Source organism: Gopherus flavomarginatus, chromosome 10, assembly GCF_025201925.1.
Source record: "Gopherus flavomarginatus isolate rGopFla2 chromosome 10, rGopFla2.mat.asm, whole genome shotgun sequence".
NCBI classification, from domain to species: Eukaryota; Metazoa; Chordata; order Testudines; family Testudinidae; genus Gopherus; species Gopherus flavomarginatus.
Genome location: NC_066626.1, coordinates 46,217,184 through 46,243,319, shown reverse-complemented (window position 1 = coordinate 46,243,319; position 26,136 = coordinate 46,217,184). Strand labels below are relative to the sequence as shown.

The 26,136-nt window shown below is 40.7% G+C and overlaps 2 protein-coding genes across 14 annotated transcripts in view; both read right to left on the bottom strand.

Moving 5' to 3' along the window:
* TTC21B (tetratricopeptide repeat domain 21B) overlaps positions 1-14,657 on the bottom strand; it is a 136,161-nt gene extending 121,504 nt beyond the window's left edge. For 2 of the 3 annotated variants that reach the window (XR_007768386.1, XM_050916850.1), the window contains exons 1-5: positions 14,595-14,657; positions 14,136-14,265; positions 10,102-10,212; positions 6,789-6,955; positions 3,571-3,693 (exon numbers count right to left, since the gene is read on the bottom strand). Coding sequence is in view for 2 of the 3 variants with exons in the window: in XM_050916850.1 (XP_050772807.1) it covers positions 3,571-3,693; positions 6,789-6,955; positions 10,102-10,212; positions 14,136-14,265; positions 14,595-14,615 (552 nt within the window). In the remaining variant the exon portion in view is untranslated. Of the gene's footprint in view, positions 1-3,570; positions 3,694-6,788; positions 6,956-10,101; positions 10,213-13,850; positions 14,266-14,594 lie in introns of those variants that run through there. The other variant, XM_050916851.1, reaches the window with a different exon arrangement.
* An 8,560-nt stretch (positions 14,658-23,217) lies between these two features.
* LOC127030195 (sodium channel protein type 1 subunit alpha) overlaps positions 23,218-26,136 on the bottom strand; it is a 358,700-nt gene continuing 355,781 nt past the window's right edge. For all 11 annotated transcript variants that reach the window (XM_050916258.1, XM_050916249.1, XM_050916251.1 and 8 more), the window contains one exon: positions 23,218-25,694. In XM_050916258.1, the coding sequence (XP_050772215.1) occupies positions 24,517-25,694 (1,178 nt within the window). In that variant the 3' untranslated portion in view covers positions 23,218-24,516. The remainder of the gene's footprint in view (positions 25,695-26,136) is intronic.

Here is a 26,136-nt window from a genome sequence, read left to right as displayed (position 1 = left end):
TATACTGGTGACTGAAGTCAGAATAGGGTAAGTCTCAACCTCCTCCCTGCATGCATACCTTTAACATTACTATTAACATATATGCACATTATTGTACAGTTTTATGACATTTAATGTTCTTTTTATTTATTTGTAGATTACCATTAAGCAATCTTGCTTCAAATTCTCTACCATGAGTTCTTTTGCAAAAAGGAAACAATCTTTTAAAGTAATAGATTCTTGATAATGGCCAGATGACTATTTGCACATTGTCAGAGAGGGGGAAAAAAAAGTGGCCAATACAAAAATTATACTACCAGTTACCTAAACAAAACGAACGACTAAAGTACAATGCAGATTGTAATTTCTTGTATTAAAGCAACATGAATATTGTTTTTATACATGTGACCATGCGTTTCATAATGGTTGGGGGATACTGTATATCCCTCAATTATCTGTGAAAAGATATATCAGGCTCTCATATTCTAGTATTTTTATTTTCATGTATTGATGATGTAATATCTGTTTAGAGCAACTGACATCTTACCATCTCACATAAATGTAAGATCTGTATTAATACAAGTATTATTTGATTGTGTGTGTTAAGGATGTTTATATGCATCAAATTTTAAGTTATTTCACAAACATTTTTAGATTTTTTTTCCCCCTTTAGTTACTAGGTTCAGTTTAGAGCACATGAAAGTCAAGGATTAAAAGTTGAAGTTAGACATACAGCAGTATGGTCAGGTGTTGTGCAAACTTGTCAATGCATAATAATCTTGGACCACTTTTCAGCAAAGATTTCAAGGGGCACTGTCAACTTTAGGGTTTTAGAAACTGACTATTTTAAAAAGAAATCTAGTTTTTGATAGAGCACTCTTTTAATAGTATATTCTGAATATTTTTTTTAATTCCTTCATTAAAAAAGTTGGATTTTTTTCTGCTTTTATAAGGGCTTTTTCAACAAGGCAGAAACTAATGGACAACACACTGTTAGACTGTTGTGCCCAACTGCCGCCCCATTGAAGCCAAATTGGTGAGAAGACTGAAACTGATTGTATACAAAGTGCTGTCATATACAGAAAGCAGACATTGAAAAACAGCCTATTTATGGGATTTTCCTAGCAACAGTTCAGTTATAGTAACCTTGGAATTACTTGCAACTATAATTGGTACAAACATTTTTAGACAGAAACAAGTTGCATCTTTTTAATTGTGCTGAACTTTGCCAAGTTGCAAAAATTTGTGTGTGATGTGGACAAATATCTACTTCAACTAGAACGTACTCCTGGGGGAATTGTGTGCCACTACGTACATGTTCATGTTGCCTGCAGATTCCTTTGCTTTCCCACAGAAAAATGACTTCTGCCCCCCTGACCCAGACACACCCCCATACACAAAACCCTCCCACAGAACCCCATTCCCCCCATACCTGGAACCCTCCCAACAACCTCCTGTGCATCCAGATCCCACTTGCACCCAGACTCCCTCATTGAGCTACCCGCACCTAGATGGTTCTGTGTGAAACATTCTCACCCCTACATCTGGATCCCCCCCCACACTAAACCCCTCCACACTTGGATCCCGCTGGGCTGAGCCTGCTTGCCTCAAATTTGGATTGGGGGCCAGGGCTGGGCACACATGTGAGACTCTGTCCCTCTCGCTCGCTATCTTGGTGCGTCTGGCGAAGAGGGGCAGGGCCCCTGGGGGTTTCTGGGCCAGGCCAAACCCTTGCATCGAGTCTGGGTAAGATGCAACCTCACCACGGAGTCTGAGAACCAGGGGTTATAGGGTGGGAGGGAGAGCGCACGGGTTGCAGGGTGATCTCCTACCTCCGTGCAGCCAGTGCCCTGTTCTCCCCACTACCATGCTAGAGCCTGCACATTTACTTACTGACAAATAAAATTTGCAGAATTTTAAAACGTGCAGATTTTTTATTTTTCTGGTGCAGAATTCCCTTAGGAGTGCAGAATGATACCAAATTTGCTTTTACTTTTTTAAGTGATTTCCTCAGAGTGCAAAAGTTAGTTCACTAATAAACGCAATAGCCTAAGACACCTTTTGTGTGCTTGTATTAAAATACATGGTCTCAGTATACATTCACAGTGATCATATTTAGACCACAGCGTACATTTTAGGATGGTGCCTAGTGGGCAGAAAAGCATATTATCCAAAAGCAAGTTTTAATTTGGGAGTAAGAAGGTTACATTCTAAACATGCTCAAGTACTTAAAATACACATAAATGCGCATGAGTGGATACTCATTCACTAACTGAAGTTTAGACTTCAGTGTAGTTAAACTGAAGTTTGTAGGCTTCAGATAGACAGTTTACCAGAGAAAAAATAAAAGGGAAATCAAAAGGACAAGAACTATAATACAGGGATGTTAAGATTATGAAACAAATGCACATACAGAAATCCATAATTAAGAATCCAATACTTTACAGTAGCTGAAGCAATAACTCATCATGACCCAATTGTGCCCCCTTGTGCCCATCTATAGCCAGAGCAGATATTTTTATGCATCTCCGATACCCTTAAAATAACTGTATGTAGTTTAGTTGAAGTATTAGTCCTGTGGGGGCCTCTGGCAAAGCTCAATTCCAGAGCCCTTACCTGGGACTGGGAGGGTGGAGGCAGTGGGAGGACTGGGACAAGCCCAGGGATGCAGGGGGTAAGGTCCCCAAAGCCTGTCCCTTTCCCCCACTGTGCCCACCTCCTGCTCCCAGCTGGGATCTTCACTGTCTAGGCAGCCCCACTATCCAGCTTTGGCTAGTCCTGGGCTCCTGGCAGCTCCAGCCCTTGCGCTCCCTGGCTGTCAAGTGGCCCCTTTTCCCTACCCGCCACCTCCCCTCCGGCTGCAGAGCATTCTCCAAGCTGGTCAAGGGACTCACAGTTGGGTAAACAGGAACACTACAGGACTGGACAGAAGAGCCCAAGTACCAAAGCAGCCAGGGGGCAGAGCTGGAGCGAGCTAGCAAAGCTGTACAATTCTGTTCCTTGGCTACAATCCTGCTAGCAAAGCTGTACAAAGCTGCTCCAGGATGGATGGGTGGGCAAATGGGGCCCCTTATGACTGCACGGTTTGCAGGTGCCTAACAATGCCAATGATGTAGCTTTGTTGGATGACATTTCTAGGTAGGGTTGTAGTTTGATAAATCTATATTAAGTGGGCCATCTACGGTTAAGAGCTACAGAAATGTTAGTCACCCACTACAAGAAACACTTAACATGAAGTTTATTTTCATATCTTGTTTTGACTATGTTCAACATGCCCTACAGAAAATTGTTCTTATATTACATAATCTTAGAAAAGCATATGAGGTATTTTTGTTATAACATAAAACAGCTGACACATTTTCACCCCAGATCATGGAATGTCACAGGCTAGTTATTTGAACAAAAGACCAAAGCAGCAGCTTCTGATTTCTATTCCCAATTATTCCCTCTGTGATCTTGGGCAAATCACTTGGCGGCTCTTTCTAGTATCCCTGTAATAGTTACCAACTTCACTGAAGTGCTATGGATAAAATGTTCAGAAAATATTTTGAAATACACCGTGGAAGTGTTAAAATAATAAAATGAACTCACCTTACCCAGCAGGGCAAAAGGGTCATTCCCATCCTGCATTCCTTCATCAAAGTATTTCACAGCTTTTTTAATATAAGCTTCTTTTCCACAGGTGAGATCAAGCCAAGCTTTCAAAATCAATCCCTTAAAGCAAAATTCAGTTTGAGTTCATGGTTTAAGGCAATAACTGAAGTAAATTGTAACATGACATTTCATACGAACAAACAGGGATAAACAAACAGTAGTCTATAACATCTCTCATAGTCCATTTGAATGCTCTAGTGGATTTATAACAGAAAGGCAATGGTTAGAGCAGGTAACAACTGGGACTCAAGAAATATAAATTCTATTTCCTCCCACTGCTAATGGTTTTCTATGTAATCTTGTATTCTTGTCTCAACTTCCCAATCTGAAAAAATGGGTATAGCACTATTTGTCCACCATTATAAAGCACTTCGAGATCTTCTGAGGAAAGATACAAGTTCAGATATGGAGAGACAGCAGCTTCTCAGTAGTTATGATGGCAACCAACTTTCATTACACATCACAATCTACACAACCCAAACACTTAGGGCATGGCTACACTTGCAGATGTAGAGCGCTGTGTTAAACCAGCCCTCGGAGACCGCAGCAGGGAAAGCACTGAAGTGTGTTCACTGGCGTGGCCACATCTGCAGTGGCACTGGAAGCAGTGCATTATGGGCAGCTATCCCACAGAGCACATTCTGGCCCTGTGGCTTGTAAGAAGGGGGAGGAGGGGGCGGGGCATTCTGGATCCTGTCCCAACACCCTGTGATGCATCGCTTCACATCCCAGCAATCCCTGTGTTTCCGTCCACTTTTGGTGCCATATTTTCAATGTTTTTTGTACCGTGAGCTCGGTCTTCCCCTTCGTCTGCGGGAATGGATCCCGAACTCCTGAGGAATATGCTGATACGTCTCGCCAGCACATCACAAATTGCAGTCGAGTTACTCCTTAAGCTACAAACTGACAGCGAGCACTTCGACGATGTCGACTCACATAACTCATATAACACGAGACTGCTTGTGGCATTATAGGATATGTTCACCACCCTAGAACACTTTTGGGCTCAGGAAACAAGCACTGAGTGGTGGGATCACATCGTCATGTAAGTCTGGGATGACGAGCAGTGGCTGCAGAACTTTTGGATGAGAAAAGCCACTTTCATGGGACTGTGTGCTGAGCTCGCCCCCACTCTGCGGCGCTAGGACACAAGATTGACAGCTGCCCTGCCAGTGGAGAAGTGGGTGGCTATTGCAAACTGGAAGCTGGCAATTCCAGACAGCTACCAATCAGTCACTAACCAGTTTGGAGTGGGAAAGTCGACCATTGGAATCGTGTTGATGAAAGTTTGCAGGGTCATTAATCACATCCTGCTCAGAAGAACCGTGACTCTGGGTAACGTGCATGACATTGTGGCTGGCTTTGCACAAATGGGTTTCCCTAACTGCAGAGGTGTGACAGATGGGACACATATTCCAATTCTGGCACCAGTCAACCTAGCCTTGAGTACATAAATCGGAAGGGGTATTTCTCTATGGTTCTCCAGGCACTTGTGGATCACCATGAGTGTTTCACTGACATTAATGCAGACTGGTCCGGAAAGGTGCATGACGCACGCATCTTTTGGAACAAAGGCCTGTTCAGGAATCTGCAAGCTAGGACTTTCTTCTCAGACCAGAAGATCACCGTAGGGGAAGTTGAAATGCCTACTGTGATCCTTGGAGACCCCACTTATCCTTTAATGTCATGGCTCATGAAACCCTACACAGGGAGCCTTGACAGCAGCAAGGAGCGGTTCAACAACAGGCTGAATCAGAGCAGAATGACTGTGGAGTGTGCTTTTGGCCGTTTAAAGGGCCGCTGGCGTGTCTGTATGGGAAGCTGGACCTGGCCAATGATAACATCCCCATGGTTATATCCGCGTGCTGTACTCTCCATAACATTTGTGAAGGGAAGGGTGAAATATTCACTCAAGCGTGGACCTCGGACGTTTGATACCTGGAGGCTAAATTTGAACAGCCTGAGAACAGGGCTATTAGAGGGGCCCTGCACAGGGCTGCAAGAATTAGGAATGCCTTGAGGGAGCAATTTGAGGCTGAAAGCCACTAGTAATGTTTGGTGCCCTGCAGAGGAGTGAAGTAAAGTGGTTCCAGTGTTAGTAGGAATCTGTGTTTGCTACATATGATACCCTGACTTTCAGTGCCTGTTGCTTTCCTGAGCTACGGTATCTTTTACTTAATGCAATAATAAAGAATGTTTTCAAAGCGAAAACATTCATTTATTGAAAATAAAATTCATCTATTGAAAAGAAACAACTGCTTGGGAAACAGAAAGGGCATGACACACCTGTGCTGTTTGGGATGAGGGATGGGGACGAGGTGAGGAACAGGGCAAATCACAGATTTGTGTATATCCTGTTATCATACTCAGCCTTCCTGTCTGGAGTGCCATGCAATGAGTGCTGCACTTCAGGCTGGCTAAAATGCATGGGGATGGGGGGTGATCGCAATGGGTAAGGGTCATAGTTTGCAGGACTGGGTGGGGAAGCTACAGGTGTTGGAGGCAGCTGGGGCAATATGAACTCGGATGTTGTAGAAAGTGGGTTGGCAGTGACATGAGGGCACAAGGGAAAGTGTTTGGGACAAGGGCTGTTTGGGAAGAGGGTCGGGAGGAGTGGGATGACATGACATGAAAGTGCTCTGCCTGTACTGCTACAAGCGCCTGTATCGAGTCCGCTTGGCGATCCATGATGCTTAGCAGCTGCTCCATGCTTTGGTGCCGGCAATCTGCATTCTGCTGGCGGACCCTCCATTCATGTTCTCAGTTTGAATAAATATTTTCTGGAAAGTCCCAACATTAATGGAAGGCAGGTAGCATTTTCCAGTAAACATTTAAACCAAGAACCAGAAGCCTCAGCTATACACAGTCATTTAGATTTATTTTTCCTGAAGATAAATGTATTCATTTAATTAAATATTTCTGTTGGCCACAGCAGACCTTGCTTTTCAGTCATTGGATCAAAGAGATTTGACAGCTTACTATTCACAAATTGTGAGTAGTACCAGTCACAAAAAAATGCATTTGCCAGCATTAATTGAAATATTATAGTATACATCAGTTACATTAAAGGATGACTCAATGTAGAGGAGGGCTAGGACATCTAGTTTTATAAACAGATAGCTATACTTATATTTCATATATAAAAGACTAGTTACCTCTTTATTACCATTAGAAACTTTGATCATTCTGTCAACATATTCACGGGCTTTGTCCTGACGACCAAGATGCCACAAAAACAACCCTGCAAAGTACAAGGCCTGCTGTCCTGCAGTCTTACGTTGTTCCTTCAATTTAGCATCCAGTTCCAAAATAGCGTCTCGATCTGAAAATAGCCAGTAACAGTGGGAATTCTTTTTTTAAATTTTGATCATATTGTACAATGACCTTGGTAAGATAAGAGCAGATGTCACATAAATGTGGCATCCCAAGGCACACTGCCAAACACTCTGGTATTCACCCACTAGCTGGAGCTCTAAACATGTTTTCCAAAGGTAGATACAAAAGACTAGGCTAGAGGTGCTGCATTAGCAAGGCATTAGGGGCAATGCTCCGGTGAGAAGTATTTCTGCAAACTTACTTGCTAAGATTTCTGCAAAGGTAATGGAACCCCCAAACAAGAGCCAATGTACATCTTTTATTATCACTACTTATCTAGTAACTGAGTGGTAATTTTAAAGTAGTACCCATCTCTAGCTGCTGGACAAGAGAAGAAGCTTTCTGTCTCTTCTTCCCTACCCAGAATTCCACAGCTGCTATAAGGCTGGGTAGGGGAGTGGAGAGTTCTCCACCATACTATTTCTCTGCAGAACTTCTTGGCAGCCGTTAGGAAGCATCTCTCTACTACTGAGGCCCTTCTCCGATCTAATTTTTGGGTCCTTCACATAAAAAAAAATACCAGTGCTTGCCACCACTACTATTCCAGGCTTTCCCAAGCAACACCATAAAACTGATAGGACACCTAACAACTACACCCCACAGGGTAACTACTGCCCAAAAATAGCAGCAGTGAAGTTTCACTCCTCTGCCATTTGGCAAGGCTTACAGCACTGAGCTACGTCGGCCAACTCAAGAAGACAACACTACACCAGTTTACATACAGATTTGTATAAAATGATGACTCATTAGGGAAAGCCGTCTAAAGAATAACATCTCACCCACAGGACAAGGAGTTGAGGACCTGGTCAATCTGTATTGGCCTTGGCCACTGACAAATTGGCTCACACATGGCCCCTGCTCCCCAGTGCGCACACAGATGTCCTTGGATTTCTAATACCCTGCACCAGATGAAAAGAGAGGTCTCTGAGTTTCCACCAATGGCAGATGACAAACGCCAATTCAAACAGGATGAAACGTGGCCAATTCCTCAAAGCCTATGAGAGGCTGCATTACAGGCAAAGAGAACTTTCCTATTAGCCTCCATTGAGGCTGACAAATCCTACCCCAAGGAGCTAAACAGGGTAGCAAATCACTTCAGGTATGTCTACCCAGCAAGCAGGATCCCACAGCAGTGAGTCTCAAAGCCCAGGTCTACACTTATGCTTGTAGGGTTCACATTATGATGTTAAACACAGCTGAGAAGACACTTGGGGTCAGCAGCCCTTTACCCGATAATAACACACCACTAGATCAAGATGGTATAGAGCTTGGATGAGATCAGCTCCTGGATAAAGAACAGCTATCTGAAGCTGACGAAAACAGGTGACAGAGGAAAGCATTCTAAACAATTTGCAGCCATAGTGTGGTTTCCTTTACCTGATGTTTCACACCCACCATTGGTCAAATCAGTCCATAGGCTAGGAATACTCTTGGATTCCTCATTGATGTTTTAGCTCACATCACAATTACTGCGAATAATGTTTTCTCCTATCTCCAACACGTTAGGAGATTTCACCCTATCCTGATCAACAAAGACATAGCCTCAGTTATTCATGCCTTTGTCATCTCTTGCCTGGACTATAGCAAGGCAACATACAAAATAGCTATGCATGAAACCTTCAGAACTCAGGAAAATCCAACTATTACAGAATACTGTAGCGCATCTCTTAAGCAACAAAAGCTATCATGAGCACACTACATCTCTCCTCCGCTCTCCAGATCACAAATATGGAAGTTCAAACAATACTATTTTTAAATTTACTTTTCAGAGTGAAATGGCCCTTCAAAGATGACCATGAAGCACTGGCCCTTCCCAAAATTGGCTTTCCAAAATTGCCTGTACCTGGAGGTCTCTGTAACTATTATAACTTCTGGAGATGAAGGGAGGGAACTCTTGCAATCAGGTTTGGGAGTTCTGAACCCATTCCAGTGCCCTAGTTAGAAGTTACACTGCAAAAATCTATGTTTTTCTCTTTTTAATTGACAAAGAGTACCAAAAATTTTTTTTATAATTTTTATGTGGTAAAACTGTAATGATCGTTGTTATCTATTCTGTATAATATGATCAATGCTTAAGCTATTAGTGGAAAGACAATAATTAAAACATTTGTGCGAGGTTGGGACACTCTTTGCAAAACTTCAATATTCTAAACAACTTTATACTGGAAACAATAGAAGTGAGCCAACATTATGTATGCACCTTGTGGTATATATTAAAATACTGTATTCCAGCACCCTGGAGTTTGCTTTGGTGAGTAACACGAGGGAAGATATCATTTGATCATTGCCAAATTGAAAGTCAGCAACTATATGCTTCAGCAATGCATGAAAGACACCATATCCTCTTGGAAAATGAAAAGCATAGCAGGATTGTTTTCATGTAGCATAAACTCCAGAAATAAGTTTTTTATAAGATGGGAGAACTTGGATAGGAGTATCAAGTAGTAAGGAATTTTCAGTCCCATTACTTAAGTGGCACTCTATCCTTCATACTTTACATACACAAATACTCATTGGTCAGGTCATCTTAATTCACAGTCCAATGGATAGGGTAGGGACAAGGAACTGTTCCTAAATGTTTTTAAATGGAATTGAAGCTGGCAGTAGAAACTATAAGGTAAGTGAGGCTACATAGGGAAATAAGAAATGCATATCCTCTGAAAAGGAAAAATATTTTCGGACTGTCCTTTTGGATGCAGAAGAATTAGAGGCTGGCAACAGTAAAGAAGATCAGGAGATCAATAAAAGACAGAGGCTTGAGGCAGCCAGGAGAGTGGAGGCCTTAATCAGATGGCCATTGCTTAAGAGGAAGAGAGATTTTTAAAATGTCAAGAAACACAGCTCTGTAACTTTTCAATATTTTGTCTGCAAATACACCCTTACATGTTATATAGTGGATATTTCTGTATATAGTTTAGTCAAACTTCATTTTTGTATTAAATTTACAGTTATGTGTAGGGCTAACGCATGCATTTTGGTTTAATTGAGATTCAGCTATATATTGCAGGTTAGATTGCCAGCAGTTTTATAAACTGCAAATATTATAAGACTATGTAAAACAGAAAAAGACAACAGTATTTTCAATTAAGATACCTGGATTAGAGCTCTTTTTATGGGCACAGATCAGTGCCATTATTGTACAAAGGGACACCTCCTGTTTGTTTTTAATTGACTCAAGTTCCCGGATAGCCTCCTGAACATGACCTAAAGAATACAAGAAGAGATAAAGGGATACAGTTATTTAAAACAAACAAAAAACATGCTTCTCTGAAAGTGTTTTACCTGCCAGTTATGATTAACATTCATATATTAAAACTGTCCAGTATATTCACTATTAGGGCTATCAAGTGATTAAAAAATATTAATCGCACTGTTAAACAATAGAATACAATTTAAATATTTTTGGATGTTTACTACATTTTCTGATATATTTATTTCAATTACAACACGGAATACAAAGTGAACAGTGCTCATAATAGAAAAAAAAATCAATTATTTTTTAAAAATCAAAAAAAGATTTTTTTGATAAAATGCTTTTTAAGGAAGAAACCTAGCTAAAGACAGTTTTAATTAAAATCCATTATAGCTCAAAGATATCATCACTGAATATGGATTATAAATTCTAATTCTATAGTATGAGACAATATATTCATGTAGTGTTTGAGAAAAGTTTTATAAATGAGTTCCAATAGTCCATGGATTAGGGACCCCATTCTATGGGGTTTCAGGGGCTTCTGCATAGATTATTTAGGTTAATCTTTCCATCTACTCAATGGGACTCAGTGCTCAGTCTAGAAGATACCAGAGATGCTTAGTTTTGCAGTTCTCAAACTGTGGATTTGTGTCTCCAGAGATAACATGCGTGTTAACAGCAAAAATGTTTTTAAATAAAATAAAACATAGAGGTGAAAAATAGTTAAATAAAACAATGTAAATGTCTGTCTGGTGATGTTCTCCTCCTAATACAGCCTGGCAAGAAAATCCTCCAAATATTAATGATTAACCTGTTGAATTGGAAAGAGATATTTATGAAGTCTTTGGAAGGTGAACTGCTTCAATTACCTTAGGTAAACAAAATAACCAATCATTTATTTTCTGATACAGCTGTAAAACTAACCTGAAAAGTTTTCAAATCACTTTAAAAATGTCTTGTGTGTACCTTATAAAAATGAAACCTACATCGATCTCTGAGTTGCGAAGAATATGTACACCTTTACCCCATATAACACAACCCAATATAACACGAATTCGGATATAATGCAGTAAAGCAGCGCTCCACGGGGGGGGACCGGCGGATCAAATCAAGTTCGATATAACGCAGTTTCACCTACAACGCAGTAAGATTTGTTGACTCTTGAGGACAGCGTTATATCAAGGTAGAGGTGTATTGAGGTTATAACAACCAACAAGAATGCACTTTTATGTAGAAATCCATGATTAAGTTGAGTCTTCCTGACTAGTGATTTCAATCAAATCCACCCTGACAGTGCTCACTTTATATTTACTTTTATTACAAATATTTGCATTGTAAAAACAAAAGAAATAGTATTTTTCAATTCACCTAAAACAAGTACTATAGTGCAATCTCTGTCATGAAAGTTGAACTTACCAATGTATAATTATGTATTAAAACACCTTATGTTCAAAGATAAAACAATGTAAGACTTTAAGGTCTACAAATCTACTCAGTCCTACTTCTTTTTCAGCCAATCGCTCAGACAAACAAATACGTTTACATTTGCAGAATGCTGCCTGCTTCTTGTTTACAATGTCATCTGAAAGTGAGAACAGGTGTTTGCATGGCACTGTTGTAGCCAATGTTGCAAAATATTTACATGCCAGATGCACTAAAGGTTCATATGTCCCTTCAGTGTTCCTCTTCGCAACTGGTTGAACAAGAAATAGGACTGAGTGGACTTGTCCGCTCAAAAGTTGTACATTGTTTTGGTTTTGAGTGCAGTTATGTAACCAAAAAAACTAAATTTGCAAGTTGCACTTTCATGATAAATAGACTGTGCTATAGTACTTGTATGAGATGAATTTAAGAATACTATTTCTTTTGTCATTTTTACAATGTGAATATTTGTAATAAAAATAAAGGGAGCACTGTCCACTTGTATTCTGTGTTGTAATTGAAATTGATATATTTGAAAATATAGAAAGACATCTAAAAATATTTAATACATTTCAATTGGTAGACAATTGTTTAAAAGCACAATAATTTTTTAATCATGATTAATTTATCTGAGTTAATCCCATTAACTGCGATTAATCAACATCCCTATTATTGATATAATTACCTGAAAAATAATTGAAGAAATTTTTTCAATTTGTTTATTCTGTGTACAGCTAACCTCTCTATTCACAATCATTTTCATTTGTTTGTGTAAGGGCTCGTCTACACTTAAAATGCTGCAGCGTTACAGTAGCTAGGTTGACAGGAGAATTCTCTATACTGTCTACACTGGAGGTTAGGGTGGTTTAGCTGCATCACTCAGGGTTGTGGATTTTTCACACCCCCAACCGATGTAGTTATACTGACCTAATATCCTAGTGTACTCCAGGCATACATCTGCCATACAGTAACAGGAAAAAGAAAAGCATATTAATATTGAGAGAACCTGGAGGTGGTATTGTTTTATTTCTACCAGTCATCAAAGGTGAAAACCACCCTCTATTTCAGGGAAAGGCGAACTATGGCCCATTGGCTGGATCCAGCCAGTCAGGGCTTTCAATCCAGCCCACAAGATTGCCAGCCCCATGGCGCAGCAAGGCTAAGACAAGCTCCCTGCCTTCCCTGGCCCTGTGCCGCTCCGAGGTAGCCGGCACCACATCCCTGCACCCCCGGGGGGGGGGACGAGGGGGGGACAAGACACAGTGGGAAGCACAAGGCTCCTTGTGCTGCCCTTGCCTGCAGGCACTGCCCCCTCCAAGCTCCCATTGGCCAGGAACGGGGAACTGCTGCCAATGGCAGCTTCAGGGGTGGTACCCATGGGCAAGGGCAGCGCATGGCAGAGCCGCCTGTCCCATCCCACCCCCAGGAGCCACTGCCAGACATGCTGGCCACTTCCAGGAGTGGCATGGGGTCAGGGCAGGCAGGGAGCCTGCCTCAGCCCTGCTGCCACCCTGGAGCTGCTCGAGGTAATCACTGCCAGGCTGGGGCCCATATCCCAAACCCCTCCTGCACCCTAACCCCTGCCTTGAGCCACCTCTCACACTATGCACCCCCTCCTGCACCCCAACCCCGTCACCCTCTCCTGCACCCAAACCACTTGCCCAGAGCCCCTTCCTGCACACTGCACTCCACTCCCACACTCCCTCCTGCATCCCAACCTCCTGCCCCAGCCCTACATTCATGGTCCTGCATACAATTTCCCCACCCAGATGTGGCCCTCTGGCCAAAAATTTGGCCCACTCCTGCTTTATTCATTTTATATTGTGCTTTTTACAGCACTTTGGGCACAGGTTCCCCTTTCCCAACATTTTCTATGCCTGCAACAGGAGGAGGAACACACTTTAAAAAAAAACAAAAATAGGAAAATATGTTATTGCAAAAAGACAGACATTGGTCCCTTCTGACCCTAGAATCTATGAATCTATGAGTTCAGGACAGGTGGAGTGCTTCCAACAGTTTGTTATTTATTTTTATTTTTTTTTGCTAATTCCATTTTCCAAAACCTACTTATAAGTAGGTCTAGTAATAGTAAGTCTAAACAAAGGCCCATAACACAGAACTCAAAGTATATAACAATTATTCCAGTTGATCACAATTTGGACTGGCTAGCTAAATAAAGAAAACAAGCTCCAACAAGAAAGCTTTAAAACAAGTTACTTCTATGTACCTGTTTCATCTCCCACCCTTTGTTGATCTCATCTATTTAGCTCATGCACTCTTGGGAGCAATGACTGTCTGTTACATTCGCAGCACACGGGAACCCTGATTTCAACCGGGGCCTAAAATTCAAGTCATTTTAATAATAGCGCTAAAAAGAATTTAAAATATTGTTGTAAAACCGTAGGAACTGGTGGCGGGTCTCAGGGGAAGGGTTAGTGAAGTGGCCTGGTTTTGAAGCTGATGGTTTCCCATTCAGCTTTTAACAAAGCTCCAGCTACAAGCAGTCAGCCACCTTCCAGCATCATGCCATAGGCGCGGTAGAACAGGAACACGGGGTCGTTGCCAAACTTCTGGAGCGCCTCGTTAGCAGCCACCTGGACGTGACGGAAGTACCCTTCCCGGCAGTAGTAGGTGAGCAGCGCCTGAAAGGGAAGCGTTACCGTGACACACAAGGGACTGGTCCGGCACCGAGCGGAGCGGGGAGCGACCACCGCCTTCAGCGACTGCGCGCGGCCCACCCGCCCCCACTTACACCAAACACCGCAGCCGCTGCCGCGCCGGCTCAGTGTCGCCTCTGCGCCTCCCCGGCGGCGCACGGCCAAGCCCCCGCCCCTGCCCCAGGAAGGCCCGGCCCGGGCAGTGGGAGCAGGGCCGCTGCCCGCAGAGGGAGAGAGGCGGCCGCCGCGATCTCGGGCGAGTACTGAACCGGCCAGGAGTCTGGCGGGCGCGGCACCAAGGCACCATTACTGACCCGCTGCGCTAAGGGATCCATGGCCACCGGCCGCAACTCGCAGCTACCACAGCGGTAACCTGAGCGACGCCGAACCGCGTTTGGGGCTTGGGGCGGGAGCACATTGCCATTGGCTGTTTCGCTACGAGAAGGGGCGGAGCCATGGGGAAAAAGCCGCTTCCATTAGATCGTTGTAGAGGGGCGGAGTCAGGAAAATGACGTGTGCTGATTGGACAGTTGCGCTGGGGGCGAGGGGCGGAGCTGGAGACAAACTGGTATCTGTGCCGGGGGAGGGAGACAAACTGGGGCTTGGCTGGCGGGGCTTGTGAGACTCCCGGAAGTGGAGGGAGGGGGGACACTGGGCAGGCAGGGAAAGGTCCAGGCAGGATCCAGGGATCAGGTGGGGAGATGGAACTCGGCCTGCAGACATGAGGGGACAAGTGCACAACATTGAGCCCCGCGGTCCTGGGAAACAAGGGGTACGAGCCAGGCGTGTTGATTTGTCCTATTAGGTGTTCAGAGCGGGGGTGGGGGGGCGTAGGGCCGATAGCGGGTCCCTGTTTGTCTGTGAGCTGGAGGGCGGAAGTTGATTTCCAAGTACAAGGTATTACGGAACGATCAGAGAGTTTCTTAAGCAGGAGAGATTCATTTATACCAAGTGGTGCTAAAATATCAGCCCCTTGGTGGTTTTGCTTCAGAGGATTGACTGTCTAATGAGAAGTGTAGCCTTAGGTTAACCATTTGAAGTAATACCGGTGAATTAGGTACTTCTTTCTGGAATAAAGACTTTTGAAAAAGGACTGTTTCAGCAAAACAAAAATGTGCACTACCACTTGTCTGCAGCTGGTAACCTCTGATTTTTCCATTCCACTCTCAGATAAATCCATGGACTTCTGAGTCAATTTAGAGAACATGTGAAATTTTTAGAGACCAACAAACTCAAACTGTTTCTAATATTCCTGTTTAAGTGGCATGTCTCCAGTGGAATTTATTACACCCGTGCTTCATATTCTGCACTAGCTTTGACTCAAGTAGTCAGTTTGGCTCAGCTGGGATCAGCTCTGGTGCCCCCACAATTATGCAATTAGGAAGCAGACATTTTTAGTGAAAGGTCCTTCTCTCTTAAACTTTCTGTATCTCATGGGTCTGACAAATCCTGAACTTAATGACCTTCAGTTCACACTGCAATGACTGTCTATTTACACAGGTTTTTATCTGAGGAGGTGCTTAGACCAAGGCTTTGGGGATTTGTGTTAGGTTTTCTGAGGTCTTGTTAGTTGGCACTGCCAGTTTATTTACTAGTTAATTTAAGTGATTTTGCATAAATATACCTAGAGGTTATGACAGGTAAATCTTCTAAAGCTGGCAGAAGTGAACTGCCCCTCTGGCTGATTTTGGTTTGATTTTGGTTCATAGGAGGGGCATGTCACATATCCAGAATTGTTCCCAGTCTCCTTTGTAAACTGAAATATGCTCAGGTCTCCTGCCCTAAATATTGTGAGACTACTAGTATGAGAGTCCCAGGATAAAGTTAGGATTGAACAAGTGCTGGATTGGAGACTGCTCCCTTGCATTGTGATGTTGGTGGGTGAGCTCATAAAGTTCCTCAGTGCTGTATTACAAAGCACTGAGTGTAATAATGTTCAATGCCTGTCATAAACAGATTATTAAGAGTTAATAGAACAAAACTGCTTCATATCTCTTTTGCCTGGAAAGGGTTAACAAGAACCGTGAGCCTGGCTGTCACCTGACCCGAGGACCAATCAGAGGACAGGATACTTTCAAATCTTGAGGGAGGGAAGTTTTTGTGCTGTGCTGTTAGTTTTGGTTGTTGTTCACTCTGGGGCTCAGAGGGATCAGACGTGCAACCAGGTTTCTCTCCAATCTCTCCAATATAGGCTCTTATAAGTTCAGATTAGTGAGTACTAGGTAGATAAAGCGAGTTAAGCTTATGGTTGTTTTTTTTAATTTGCAAATGTGTATTTGGCTGGAAGAAGTTCAAATGTGTATTTGGCTGAAAGGAGTTCAAATTGATATTTTGCTGAAAAGATTTTAATTGTACTTGTATACTTAGGCTGGGAGGGTGTTCCTAGTGTCTATAGCTGAAAGACCCTGTACCTATTCCATTTTTTTTAAATTTACAAAGATAATTTTTATTGTTTTTTCTTTCTTTAATTAAAAGCTTTTCTTGTTTAAGAACCTAATTGTTTTTTTATTCTGGTGAGACCCTAGGGGACTGGGTCTGGATTCACCAGGGAATTGGTGGGGAGAAAGGAGGGAAGAGGGAGAGAGAGGCTGATTTCTCTCTGTGCCAGGATTACTTTCTCTCAGGAAGAGTCTGGGAGGGGGAAAGAGAAGGAGGGAGGAAGATGAATTGTCCTCTCTGTTTTGTGATTCAAGGAGTTTGAATCACACAGTGATCTTCCAGGGTAACCCAGGGAGGGGAAGCCTGGGAGAGGCAACGGTGAGGGAAAGGGTTTACTTTCCTTGTGTTAAGATCCAGAGGGTCTGGGTCTTAGGGGTCCCCGGGCAAGGTTTTGGGGGGACCAGAGTGTACCAGGCACTGGAATTCCTGGTTGGTGGCAGTGCTACAGGTTCTAAGCTGGTAACTGAGCTTAGAGGATTTCATGCTGGTACCCCATCTTTTGGACGCTAAGGTTCAGAGTGGGGAATTATACCATGACAATGCCTAAAACCCAGAGATTAGGACTTCCTAACTCACTTGGTATGACTAGCAAGCAGGTCACAAGGGGTTAATCACTGGGTCATACCTCGATGGAATAAAAAGCAGCAAAATCCCATGGTCACTAGAAGTCAGCCTCCCACCCAATCCAGAGAAAGCTCAACACTTTCTGCTCAGCTTTCCACTCAGTTGGGAGGCTCCTTCACCCAGCAAGTATACTAGCCTCACAACCAGCACCTAGCATCTCCAAAAGCTACACAAAGAAGCCATGCACTCTGGGATAAATCCCACCTGCATTCACAAGCCCAAACACACAAAATCAGACAATTCTTTTTTCTTTTTTTGGCTGCAGTTCACTAAGCTTACAACTCTTTGGTTTCTTCCTGGATCTCATCCAGTCCAAGAGGAGAGGATTGTAGGATGGGTGAGTAAATGGCAAGAGACAACAGGTGGTTTTTTGATGGCAAATGGAAAATGTTTGAGAACCACTTATGTAAATGATAATTTTTTTGTTGGGTCAGAATTTCATGGCCACAAATAGGAATTATTATTCCAGGGGGTTGCGTATTCAAGTTGCATGGCTGGCTACAATCTGGATCATCTCTACTACTGGGGTGAGAAATCTGTTTTGATGGTCTGACCCCAGAGGTTGTTAATATTGGAATATAGTATAGAAATGTTTAATAGTGACATTTATTAACCATTGAAACAATCTACTGTTTCTCCACTGAATTTTAAATCAAGATTGGATGCAAACATATATTTCTTGAATGGGTCACCCTTAGCTCTGAAGTTTATTATAGTTGGCATTATGGAGGGATGATTGCTGGATGTCCATGTCATATCCAACTCCTCTTCTTCAGCAGTTAAGGTTTGACCCTGATACTGAGTATTGAAAATATTTGCAAGAAAATGAGCTGGAATTAGTGCTTGTCCCATTTGTTTTTTTAATGCTTGTAATTTAACTCTGTCATTGCATATTTCTCTTTTTAAGATCTCACTCAGTTCCTTCCAAATTTCAACTGCGTCAGCAATAACACAGCTATTTTCCTGCATTTTGTTCAAGGCTAGAGAAGTAGACTTCAGGGTACTCAGCATGTGTTCAACATTTCTCTTAAGCCCAACGTTGAGAACTTTAGCTGTGACAGTGGCATCTATTTTTTCACAATTTTGTTCACAAACTGTCATCAGATTGGGCCAGTTCTTGATATAGTGCTCAAAACAGTCCACTACTGAGTTCGATCGCACGTCTTGTGGGAGAGTTAGCTTCAGAGCAGCCGCTGCAAAGTTGTTGATATAAAAATATTTTGCAATTTCAACAACATTAACCTTTATTTCTGGAATACTGAAGTCTTTGTCTATGAGGTGCATCAAATGAGCACTGCAACCATGAGTCATTAGCTTGGGACTCTCTTCTAAATTTCTTTTCATCGTGGATATATTTGCAGCATTGCCTGTGACCAAGCTGCGTACTAGACATTTGAATTTTTTTCCCCCAGTTTCTTATCGCTTTTACTGCTACTTCTTGTATGTATTCTGCTGTGTGTGCATTTCCCAATGTATCAATTGTTTCTGTGAGTGTGTGTAAGTGTCACACAAGCACATACAACATGATAATTGTGGATATTGCTCCATCCATCTAGACTCAGGTTAACAATTTCACCCTCTAGACCTTTTGCACACTGCTCAATTTCTCTTTCAGACACTTTATCCAGCAAATTGCCTGCAACATCTGCTCTGTTGGGTGGACTGTATCCAGGTCTTAATGACTGAACCACGTTAATGAAGAGTGAGTTCTCAGTCATATGGAAAGGAGAGTTTGTTGCACAAACAAACTGAGCAATTTTTTCATCAATTACCTCTTTCTGTAGTCTACTGGTCTTATCACAAACTTATCTATGGTTGTTTCTGGATAATGGAGGGTTTTTTTCCTTCTTTTTGCTACAGATGACATACTGTGACTATGTGACATACATGATGTGACTGAAACACTATCATTAGCAGATACCTGTGAAACTATAGAAAATTATGGTGATCTTGAAGGTGGATTGTCTTCAGAATCCTGTATGTTGAGGATGGATTCTCCTAAACAAAATAAGTCAATGCAGTTATTTATTTATTATTACCATACCACTTATTTAGTATTGTTCATTGTATTCACTGATACTCAATACTACTTTTAAAGGTGAAATTGTAAAAGGAAGATCTGCCTATTTTAGCTCTTTATTTTTTATTCCAACTGCATCTAAAATGATAGTACCATAGAGTAACAACTATATTCTTTGCTAAAACATGAGAATTCAAGAATAGTCCAGAAGGAAGACAGGCAGTCCTTAAGAAAGAAATATGAAATAAAAAAAGTTTACCAACCTGAAGATCCCGCATGTTCAGACATGTTCCTTTCATCATCTTCAAAGCAGCTTCCTCTCGAGAAGGAACATTTCTCATGATGTTGTTTCATTCAGGCAACCAGTCCTTGCATTTCTCTGTTTCACTGTTTGCATTTTGCAGGCATGCCTGTCTTACCCACAGGTAGGGGAACTTCATTAAAATATTCCCATGCTGGGTCTCTTTTATTGCCTGCTGCCATTATAGGTTTTCCCTTCTAGGGAGAGAATGTTAGTTTTGTTTTGTTTGTTTGTTTTGAGAATGTTAGTTCAAATCAATGAAGGCTACACTCAGAAAGACCTCAAGACTTCTGGAATATGCTGCTCAAACAGTTTCACTTTTGTTTCTATGGCCTCTCCCTCCCTTCTCACATTTATCTCCAGACTTGTTCTCCTTGTCTAGATCTATTCTGCCCCCAACGATCATTGAACTTTTTGAAGCTTTGCACTTTTAGAGAGAGGTGAGTGATTGGCTTTGTGTACACAAGTTTGCAGAGGGACGGTAGGGTGAGGTCTCTTATTTCTCACCTCTATACGTTATTTATTTATTTAAAAACATTTTTGCTGTTAACAAGCATGTTATCTCTGGAGAGACAAATCCACAGTTTGAGAACTGCAAAACTAAGCATCTCTGATGGTATCTTCTAGACTGAGCACTGAGTCCCATTTGGTAGATAGAAAGATTTACCTAAATAATCTGTACAGAAGCCCGTGGAATCCCATAAGATTGGTCCCTAATCCATGACCTGTTGGAACTCAGTTACAAAACTTTTCTCAAACATTACATTAATATATTGTCTCATACTATAGAATTAGAATTTATAATCCCTCTTCCATGATGAGACATCTTTGAGCTATAATGTATCTTAATTAAAACTTAGGTTTTTTCCTCAAAAAGCATTTTATCAAAAAAATCCGATTTAAATCAAATCTGATTTAAAAAAAAATAGATTTTTATCCACCATAGATAGCAGGAATTATTAGGTGACATTCTATAGCCTGTGTAATGCAGGAAGTCAAACTGGATCATAATAGTCCCATCTGAACTTAAAATCTATGAATTATAAAGATGTTTTTGAATTCTTATGCTGTGGCACTGTGGCATCTCCAGAATCACAAGCAACAGATTTGTTCTGGATGGTGAACATCCTGGCTAATTGAGACAGTCTCCATTTTGTTGAGGATTATGTTTTGAGGAAATTTCTGATTTACAAATTAATAGATTGTAAGGCCATAAGGGACCGTTGTGATCATCTAGTCTGACCTCCTGTATACCATAGGCCATAGAACTTCACGAAAAACATCCAATCTTGATTTCAAAAACTGTCAGTGATGGAGAATCGACCACGACCCTTAGTACATTGTTTAATGGTTAATTATCCTCATTGTCAAAAATGTGCACCTTATTATTCAGTCTCACTTTGCCCAACTTCAACTTCCAGCCATTGGGTTATGTTATACCTTAAAATATGATAACATTAATCAAATTAGAAATGAGCTGTGTTCTGTCTCTGGAGGCAGGGCACTATGTGGAATGAATAAATGCTAGGTCAGCTCTGCTTTAGTTCCAGGTGGTGTCACTTACAAAGGTTCTGGCTGTTTTAGAAGAAAAACTTCTTGTCACAATCTGTGCATTGTATCCTTGTCATTCCCACTGGATGAAGGCTAGAAAGAAAGTATGAGGTCCTTTACTGGTGGATAGTGTCAATGCCTACTTTAGGGATGGCTAGCTCTCAATTGCTTTTACTGTAGTTTAAAGGAAGCATGTCCTTGGCTTCTGCTCCTAAATGCGCTCTTGATGTTGACAGTCTATGCAACTATCAACCAGTAGTTAATTTTCCACTTTTTGGTCAGGATTGGAACATGTTATGGTGAAACAACTCAGAGTACCTGGATGCTTCCAGCTTTCTTGACCCTTATCAATAGAAATTATCAGATCTATCAGCTGTCTTCAATACTGTGTCTCATGAAAGGTGGCTGACACATCCGTAGTCCATGGAAATAGCAGATTGGGCTACACTTTAGGGGCATCACTCCTGAGATATCCCAGAGGTTATTGTTGGACAATCACACTTCTGTCCCAAAGGCTGTCATGTGGAGTGCCATAAGAATCTTCTTTGCCACCATATTATTAAACGCAATTGCTCCCTTCTTGTTCAGGCTGGTAGTGAAATACACTCACAGGTCTATACCTGGTACATGGTAGTGGTACAGTGGGCTTGCTGATGCATTTGTGAGACTCAGTGTTGGCTTGATCTATTCTCCATCAACATGCACAGGATAGGGATGTGATGGCACAAGGGAGGATGCTCTCCCACCCATGCAGATACCCACAGAGGTGGGAGAATGTTTTGGCCTTATGTAAGTAACTCCATTGATTTCTGGAGCTACTCAGCTTGAGTAAGGGTGCCAGGAACAGGCCCTTTGAAAGGAAAAAAAAATAGCTGCAACGTTATAAAAGAGGAGTAGTAGTATACAAAAATAACGTTGTCATTATAATCTTAATCAAGTTCCTGTTCACATTAGATGTGTTTTCTCCCACCAAATATTATATCCCTTTTGTATTTATGTTACTCTATTTTATTTACAAGATCCTGTGAACATTATCAGTGGCAATACTACTTAATGGGCACAGCCCAGTGACAGCAATAGATTTCTGACTGATAGTAAGCACTATACCTGGTTGTAATGGTATGCAGGATCAGATCCTTATGCACTATAGCATAACAACTTTGATCTTATATTAATTTTAGTTAATAAAAACAGACAAAGAAATACAATAAAAATGTAATCTTTATTATTTTGGCGCATTAATAATGTTGTTTAGCATCAGTTAGGGTAATAGCATCTTCCTGCATGCAGTTCACTAATACAGTATAAGTCAATAGTTCTAATAAAAGAAGTCTCTATATGTAATTTTCCTGTGTAAGAAACATAAAATGTCCTGATGTGTTTGATTATACAATTTTGCTACTTCATTTTTGTGAAAAAATATTGTGGACCCAGATTATATTAATAGTAGTTCTAATGCAGCATGAATCAAAAAGAATATATGTAAATTAACACTGGAAAAGATAAAGGATTCTGTGAACGATAAAGGATATTTTAAAATTCTGATGCAGGCACTGCTAGAAATTCAAACAAAACTTTGCATCCTTTTCCAAAGCAAAAAATATAGCCTTTTGTAATCAAGCAAATTGTGCACTACTTTTGCAGAAATTATCAAATTATTTCAAATGGAAATGTTTTCAAATATAGTAAGAAAGCAGACACCTGTAACTACCCATTCTTGTCTTCATTTCTTATTTTCTGAAGTTCTTCCATGAAAAAGTGCTGTGGTCAGAAAGTAATAAAAATGGCTGTGACAACAACCTGAAGTTAAAATTCATTTCTTATTTTATGTACATAATGCTGAAAAATAAAATAAAACTTTTTTTTACAATATTTATATTTGCTTATAAAATTCTAACCACATTATTTTCAACAGGTTTAGCAGTTTGCAACACATCTGTACAGTTTTGCTATACACCATATATTTTCACTTAAGATTAAAAAATTTAAAACAAAAAAGCTCTTAAATTAGGTGCAAACTATTGCTTAATGATGTGAAGAAATGAGGTCTTGTTGAACAATTTGTTTCTCTTTACCTCTGACGTATGGCTTCCCATAATTAAGAATTCTGGACTGTTGAAAGAACAGCAGGATAGGCAGTATAAACATGCATTGATAGCATCCAAACTATCTATAATGGTAGAGAATACATACTTTTACCTGTTGAAAGTTTGCACACTACACTTATTGTGGTACATATTTGATGCAATAAATGTGCTCATGTCATTATTTGGTTGCTCAAACATGCACCACAGGTTAAAATTACTATTTACATAACAGAGGGCATTTCATTAACATATACAATGTCAACCTTACTGAGAGCTGAAGATGGCCAAACAATACTGCAGGATAAAGCAGAACAATTTTATAAAGGGTTCGTTTTGGTCAATTCCGTTTTCTAGGGCAGATTCTTTTAATATTTTTATACAGAAAACCATTTGACAAAGACATAAAACCTTAGACTCCAGACCTTAGTTTGCACTTGCTGAGATTTAATGGTCTGTGTAAAAATAATCCATCTGTTCTATTCTTGTGAATTATAGAGAACTTTACAGACATATAAAGACTCGTCTGATGTGACACAACATGAATACATTAATTAAGCACCTCAGAATTTATTACTTCCTCCCAGAAACACAGAGTAGTTAAAAATCTGTTGTTCTCTGTGACTTAATGCTTTTTCATGCATGATCTATAAGTGCAGCATGCCTTCATGCAAATAATTTCTGTGTGTATATTAGAGAGTCATATTATAGAACACCTGGTCCTCATACCTGTAAAGTAATACTTAACCCCTTCCCCAACATAAGCCCCATTTACAAAAATAGTTACATATAATAAACGTGATTAAAAAAAAAAGATGAATCCACCAACACAGATTTTGTAAAAATATGACAAATGTGGCAGTTGAAATGCAAACAGTGGATACAGTTACTGTGTTGTTTTATGCTAAACACACAAATTTATTGGTTTTCACCCCTTTAACTGGTACCTACAGTCTGAGTAGCCATTTTTTCCTCTCCTCTTCAGCAGTGTCAGCTGGTAGTGAAAATAGTAACCTCCAGTCAAGGTTGTTTCCCCATATTATAGTCACATTTTACTGACAAGGGGTCACTGTCTTGTTATAGGCACTGACCTTATGTATACAGTATATTTTTAAAAACTGTCTGTTTGGCATAGACCTACAGGAGTCCTGTGGACACAAACATCACCTTCACAGGCTGTAAACAACTTTTCACAAACAGAATTGTTTCCTTGCATTTTATTTTTCCTTCTTTCTGACATCTTTGTCTTCCTTTACACGTTTTTCTTTTACTAGCTTTGTTACACAATCATAGGAAGGTGGACAAACTGGTGTTGAGGTGGTCATGTCTGTTTTCTCTGTAAATGAATTTTCATTTAACTTGTCAATAAGAATTTCATCTTTGATACATTGACCAATCCCTCCTTGGATTTTATTTTTGTTGTATGCAAATGAAGCCTGTTTTACTGTTCGTTTTAAAAGGTAACGTCTGAAAGCACGCTGAATAATGACAGCAGATGCCTCCTCTTGTTTTCGTTTTAATGTGGTTGTAATTGGTTCATAGGATGCTTTTGAAGGATTGGATGCCATAAACCGGTCTTCCATTTGTATTCGAAGTGCATCCATCTCATCACTTTCCCCCAAAACACGCTTTGTAAAAGCAAACAAGATATCTAGGCAGTGAATTCTGTCACCACTTACCATGGGAAGATCCATTGCAATAAGCTGAACTTTGTTTGGTTTTGGTAAATGAAGAGGAGGATCAAGTGCAGCTGCAAAATCAGACAGTTTTGCAAATTCCATGAACTGGGTTGCATCTGGATCATATTTTTCCCAAACCTCATAGAACATCTCAAAGTCGTCCTCACTCAAGGGCTCGGCACTTTCTTCTGTAGCAACACTGAAGTTCTCCAAAATAACAGCAATATACATGTTTACTACAACTAGAAATGAGATGATAATATAACTGACAAAAAAGAAAATCCCAACTGAAGGGTTACCACAGTCTCCTTTAACAGAGCTTCCTGGGTGAGGTTTATTAGGATCACAGTCCGGTTCTCCACTGTTAAGAATTGGTGCTAACAAGCCATCCCAACCAGCAGACGTGGTAATCTGAAATAGGCAGATCATGCTGTTGCCAAAAGTTTCAAAGTTGAACATGTCATCAATCCCAGCTTCCCTCTTAACATAGGCAAAGTTGGACATTCCAAATATAGCATAGATAAACATGACCAGGAAAAGCAGGAGACCAATGTTAAACAACGCAGGAAGAGACATCATCAAAGCAAAAAGCAGAGTGCGGATCCCTTTAGCACCCTTAATGAGACGCAGGATTCGACCTATTCTGGCGAGTCGGATAACTCTGAACAAGGTGGGAGACACAAAATATTTTTCGATCACCTTTGCTAAAAACATACCTGTAAAAACAAAACAGTTAGTAAGTAAGGGGAAAATATTTTACAGCAATTTATTCTTTCTGTACTACAGTATCAGAATGATGGAGGATTGCAAAGACTTCCAAATCATACAGTCATGTGTTATATGATTACTAATGTTTCATATGTCAAGTAAATGTACTGTATTGGTTCTACTTTAATTTTTAATATATGTTATGTAAAAGATATCTGATAGTTCAAGAGTGGATAATTTCCGACACTGAGAATGGCAATAGAAGATGTTCTTATCAATTCTCTCATACAAATTATTCCTAATATAGTCAGATACTATGGTGATGACTGAATATAAGAATTTTGATGATTACTCTAGATGAAGTTATGGGAAATGAAAAGCTAAACAACTTAATTGTAAGCACTGCAATAGCAAAAGCCGAACATGAAGCACCTTAAGTAAATTTTCATC